General features: G+C 36.9%; 1 protein-coding gene across 1 annotated transcript; it reads left to right on the plus strand.

The window, feature by feature from the left end:
- Positions 1-2,815: 2,815 nt before the first annotated feature.
- On the plus strand, positions 2,816-3,556 carry LOC143853965 (uncharacterized). Its single transcript, XM_077363661.1, has one exon. The coding sequence runs from the start codon at positions 2,816-2,818 to the stop codon at positions 3,554-3,556; it is 741 nt and encodes a 246-aa protein (XP_077219776.1).
- The last annotated feature ends 2,215 nt before the right edge of the window (positions 3,557-5,771 follow it).

The raw sequence follows: 5,771 nt of genomic DNA on the forward strand, positions 1-5,771 counted from the left end.
TTTTTGCATCACTTGTTTGTTTTGTGTTAGGCTATTTCTTTTTAGGATTTGCTAGCATCCATCGCGGATGGCCTGTTGCATCTGAGAGCAGCCACTTCATGAATGAAGACAAAATCTGCTGAAAAGTGAGACTGTGTGGCTACCCTCAGATGCAATAGGCCATCCGCGAAATGCCTTCTGCGATGGATGCTAGCAAATCCCTTTCATTTTTGTTGTTTTCGTCAGTGTTTCTTCTTATCGTGTCACTTGTTCAAGTAAGTTTGGTGCTTTCATGAGGTCCTCTTTTTCTGATATCAAAGTTGTTTCTTAATAGCAATTTTCTCATTCTGATGTCTTTTGCTGCAGTTGTCGTGGGGGTGATGAATTGTACGGATCATCAAAGTTCCAACAATGGCTGATTTTCCTTTTTTCTTTACTTCCCTTATTTGCAATCCAGCAGTTCTCTCAATTTGTTCTGGTGGGCATAAATGGTCTGGAAGATGCCTGTCTTATGACGTAGATTTATAGTTCAGGTAGGGCTATTTTCTGAAATTATGCATGAAAATTGTTTGCAGGAAAGATGATTGAAAACTTTCTCGAGTTCTTTATGTATTTGTTGGTATTGGACGTTTTCTTTTGGTTCGTGCTATATCTGCTGTTATAGCTACCATTAGACGTTGGACAGTGAGTTACGTTTCAGACATTAATATTTAGTGTTGTGTGATAGGTTTTTATGTTTATTATAACAGTAAGTTGCATTTTGCAGTCCTATGTTTTCTTCTTCTTGTTGTACCTGCTGTTGGCGTTATCCAGTATTTGGCAAAACAATTTTTACCAGACGAGGATGCAAATGTTGTTGGTTTGCTTGCTCGTATTTGTCCTGGCTTTGTCTTTGGCTGCATTTCCACTTTATAGATGACTATTTTGTTCCTGCAGCTAAAGGGTGTTAGTTGTTTGGAGAAAGGCCTTTTGTTGGTGCATCTATCGGTTACTTCTCGTTTATATTTCTTCTCGTAGGACAGGCATTGACTGTGAATTGGAATATGTTTTCAGTTATTTCATTTCATTTCATTTCTAGTTATTCAGCTCCATCTTTACCATGACATAGCGAACTGCTCCATTTATTAGGCACTTCTTTCACCTCCCACAGTAGCCTATCTCCCAAGGGTATTGCCAGTATATGTTTATGATGCTCATGCAGATTGTGCAAAAGATGTCAGGGATGTTGAGTGGTTTCCTACATTTGGTTCTCTCTGTCTAATAGGTATATGAATGCCATGCCAAAATTAGAGTTAACTAGCCTCATTTCCATCATATTTCTATTTAAAATCTTTTGCTTATGTGTGGTTATTTTTAGAATTTTGGTTCTTTTTGTGTTTCAACACGTCTAATGATGTCTGCCAAATTCATCATTTGACAATGCTCCATTTCTCGTTCTATATGGGATTGCTTTGACAAAAGAGTGGTGGGGTTTTGTTGCCAGTTTCAAAATATATCCCCCTTTTGTTGTGTTGTATCATCAATTACTCTCGTTGTGGTCTGCGGGTTTGTTGTATCTCATCCGTGCCTTACACTAAAGGTTTGTGCATGAGATTTTTATTAAGAAACCCGGAGCTGTTTTTTTAAATGCTTATCTTGATTTGGTTTTCATATATCATGTAGATGTTGTTAGTATTTTAAATACTAAAAATGAAAGAAACATTTGCTTTTGAAAAAGATTCTTTTTTGCTTTTGAACTTCCCACCCAAAATTTGAAATTTTCAAATTGATTCTTTCACTTGTACTTTTCCCACTAAAAACCTTTGGAGTGTGCTCTCTTATCTCTCAAAAGTTTAGTCCAAGATGGGAAGTTGAGAAAAATTCTCCCATCCATATAAGAGGGAATGTTGAGCTAAGGCTTGAGCCTTTCAAGGGCATTCAATTTGTTTGCCTTGGGGATTTTACAAAGAGAATCAAAAACAAATAAACACACGCGTGCGAGCCGAGCCGAGCCGAGCCGTGTCGGGTCGGGTCGGGGCGTGGGCGCGCGTGCGCGTGCGTGTGCGTGTGGGTTGGGTTGGGTTTTGGGTTTTCCCTAAACGAGATTATTATTTTTTAATCACCAAGAGTTGTGTTTATTTTAAACACCAACAAGAGTCATGTTTATTGTAAACCTAATCGTATCTTTTCTATTTTATCCCAAAAGTCACGTCTATTTAATTCTCCCTAAATCTGACCGTTAGATACATCTTTAATAACGTTTAAAACATACGTTTAAAGGATGCGTTTAATGTTTTAACGTTGTGTCTTTACTGTTTTTAAAAGGTGTCTTCTACATACACGTTTTTGCTATAAAAACAGAAGCACACCAACGTTTTTTAAAACACAACTTCTCTGCTTTCTAGCACTCTGTTATCTGTGATAATACAGTGCTTCTCTTTCTTTCTGTTGTTGACAGAACCGAGTTTCTCTCTATATTTCAGAGTGTTCTGTTATTTTATTTCATCTCTGTTTTATTCCATTTTCTAGGCATTCGGAGTGTTCGTTGTTTGGTTCGGATTTATCTGATCGTGTACTTCAGATAGATAGCGACGGTGCGTTGGGCTGTTGTATCCTGGGGGTGATTGCGTTCGAATCTGTTGCACCGGAAGCTTTTCCGCAGAGGCGCAAAATCACCTTAAAGAGAGCGACCTAGTCCGTGCCTCAACTCGCCGCATCGAAAAGGTTATACTAATCATCTATTCTTTCTATTTTTCACAGAAATTAGTAAACAGGTACGCCATATTATTTATATTAAGAGGAAAATTCTTCATCAATTTTAAGGTGATTTGCGTTTCTGTTTTCCTCTTTCTAAAATATGGCATCCCATGATGAGATTATCTCGGATTCTTCAAATCCGAATAAGCCTTTTCGATTCAGTGGTGTTAATTTTAAGAGATGGAAGAAGAAAATGTTTTTCTATTTATCCACCAAGAAAGTAGCCCATGTTTTAGATGACCCAAGGCCATGGAGATCAGAACTTGATCCCGTTAGATCTGTAATGAAAAAGAATTGGAAAGATTCTGATTTCCTTTGCCAAAATTTTATTCTAAATTGCCTCTCCGACGAACTATATGATTTTTATAGTGACTGTAAGGATTCCATAACTCTTTGGGAAGCCTTACAGAAGAAATATGATACGGAAGAGGCTGGGTCTAAAAAATATGCGGTTAGCAAGTATTTTAGATATTACATGGTGGATGAGAAGACGATGATTTCTCAAACCCACGAGTTGCAAAAACTTGTTCACGACATTCTTGCGGAAGGAATGACTATTAGTGAACAATTTCAAGTTGCAGCCGTGATTGACAAATTACCTCCTTCTTGGAAAGAATTCAGAAATTCCCTTCTTCATAAAACTAAGGAATTATCTATGGAAGGTCTTCTTGTTCGTCTTCGGATCGAAGAAGAAAACCGTAACCAAGATAAGAAAGAAGGGAATACTAAAAATGTAACTAATGTTAATGCCATTTCTGAAGTTAAGAACCAAAATCAGAAACCGCAAGTGAATCTGAAGCCCAAAAAGAAGTTGAAGAAAAAGCAACAGAACCAAAACTGAGGTACCTTCAAGCGTCCGAACCAAAACACAACTTCTGGAAAGAATGACTATTCCAAAGTTGTGTGCTATATTTGTGGTCTAAAGGGTCATATTGTACGGATGTGTCGACGTAAGAAGACTGCGCCAATCCCTCAAGCCAACGTGATAGAAGAGCCACTTGTGGCTATGATCACTGAAGTGAATATCATTGGAGGATCTGAAGGGTGGTGGGTCGACACTGGTGCGTCCCGTCATGTGTGTTTTGACAGGAAGTGGTTCAAGACGTATGCTCATGCAGATAATGAGAAGAAGGTGCTTCTAGGGGACTCGCATACAACAAAGGTACTCGGTGTTGGGGACGTTGAACTTTGCTTCACTTCAGGGCGGAAAGTGATACTGAAGGATGTTCTTCATACTCCAGACATGAGGAAGAACTTAATTTCTGGTTTTCTTCTTAACAAGGCTGGTTTTAAACAAACCATAGAGTCTGACCAGTATGTTGTAACCAAGTTTGGATCCTTTGTTGGTAAAGGATATGCATGTGATGGAACGTTCAAACTGAATGTTGAAATAATCAATGAAATTGATTCTTCTGTTTACATGCTTTCTTCTGTTAATTCATGGCATGCTAGGTTATGTCATATAAATAAAAAATATGTACATAACATGAGTGTATTAGGTATGATTCCTAAAGTAGTCTTAGAAGACTTTAACAAATGTGAAATATGTAGTAAGGCTAAAATTTCTAGAAAGCCTTTCAAAAGTGTTGAAAGGAATTCAGAACTTTTAGACTTAATTCATAGTGACATTTGTGAGTTAGACGGTATCTTGACCCGTAGTGGTAAAAGATACTTTATAACCTTTATAGATGATTTTTCTAAGTATACAATCATCTATTTAATTAGACATAAGAGTTTAGCCTTAAAAATGTTTAAGGAATACCTATTAGAAGTAGAGAACCAATTCAATAGGAAGATTAAGGACTAAGAAGTGATAGAGGAGGTGAATATGAATCATTAGAATTCACTGATTTTGTTAAGTCATTAGGAATTATACATGAAACAACCGCTCCTTACTCCCCCGCCTCAAATGGGGTTGCAGAAAGGAAAAATAGAACACTAGTGGAACTTACGAATGCTTTACTCCTAAGTTCAGGAGCCCCCTCTAACTTATGGGGAGAAGCAATTCTAACTTCCTGCTATGTTCTTAATAGAATTCCTAATTACAAAATTAAAGTCTCACCTTTTGAATTTTGGAAAAATAGGAAACCCAATGTGAGTTACTTTAGAGTTTGGGGATGTTTAGCTTATGTAAGACTTTCTAATATTAAGAGACCCAAAATAGGAAGTAGAGCCATAGAGTGTGCCTTTATGGGTTACTCACTTACAAGCAAAACATATAGGTTTTTAGACCTAAATAACAGTGTAATAATAGAGTCAGTGGATGCTGAATTTTTGAAGATAAATTTCCTTTTAAATCTAGACATAGTGGGGGTACCATGACTATTGGAGATAGTGGGGGTACTGAGCCTAGGATTGAGGTAAACCCTGAAGAAGAAATTGAACCTAGGAGAAGTAAAAGATCCAAAATAGCAAAGGATTTTGGCTCTGATTTCTATGTCTTTAGTTTGGAGGGAGATCATTCTTCCTTAGAGGAAGCATTATCCTCGTCAGATGCTGACTTTTGGAGAGAAGCTGTCAATGATGAGATGGAGTCTCTGATGTCAAACCAGACTTGGAAATTAGTAGATTTACCACCAGGATTTAAGACCATTGGGTGTAAATGGATTCTTAAAAGAAAATTGAAACCAGATGGAACCATAGACAAGTATAAAGCTAGGCTTGTTGCTAAAGGCTTTAGGCAAAAAGAAAATATTGATTTCTTTGATACATACTCTCCTGTTACTAGGATTACATCCATTAGAGTCTTGATTGCAATTGCTGCAATCCATAATCTGGTAATTCATCAAATGGATGTAAAGACAGCTTTTTTAAATGGTACTCTAGAAGAGGAGATATATATGGACCAACCTAGTGGTTTCATATCTCCAGGTCAAGAAAATAAAGTATGTAAGTTGGTGAAGTCACTGTATGGTCTTAAATAAGCACCAAAACAGTGGCATGAGAAATTTGATAATGTCATTATATCAAATGGTTTTAAAATCAATAAAAGTGATAAATGTATATATTATAAGTATATTAATACTTATTGTATTATTATTTGCTTGTATGTTGAT

The sequence above is a fragment of the Tasmannia lanceolata genome, unplaced genomic scaffold (assembly GCF_043159265.1).
Source record: "Tasmannia lanceolata isolate RefF3 unplaced genomic scaffold, GAP_Taslan_0.1 ptg000020l, whole genome shotgun sequence".
Classification (NCBI taxonomy): Eukaryota; Viridiplantae; Streptophyta; class Magnoliopsida; order Canellales; family Winteraceae; genus Tasmannia; species Tasmannia lanceolata.

Coding starts and splice junctions, on each gene's coding strand:
- LOC143853965 (XM_077363661.1), top strand. CDS start 2,816: ATGGCATCCCATGATGAGATTATCTCGGATTCTTCAAATCCGAATAAG.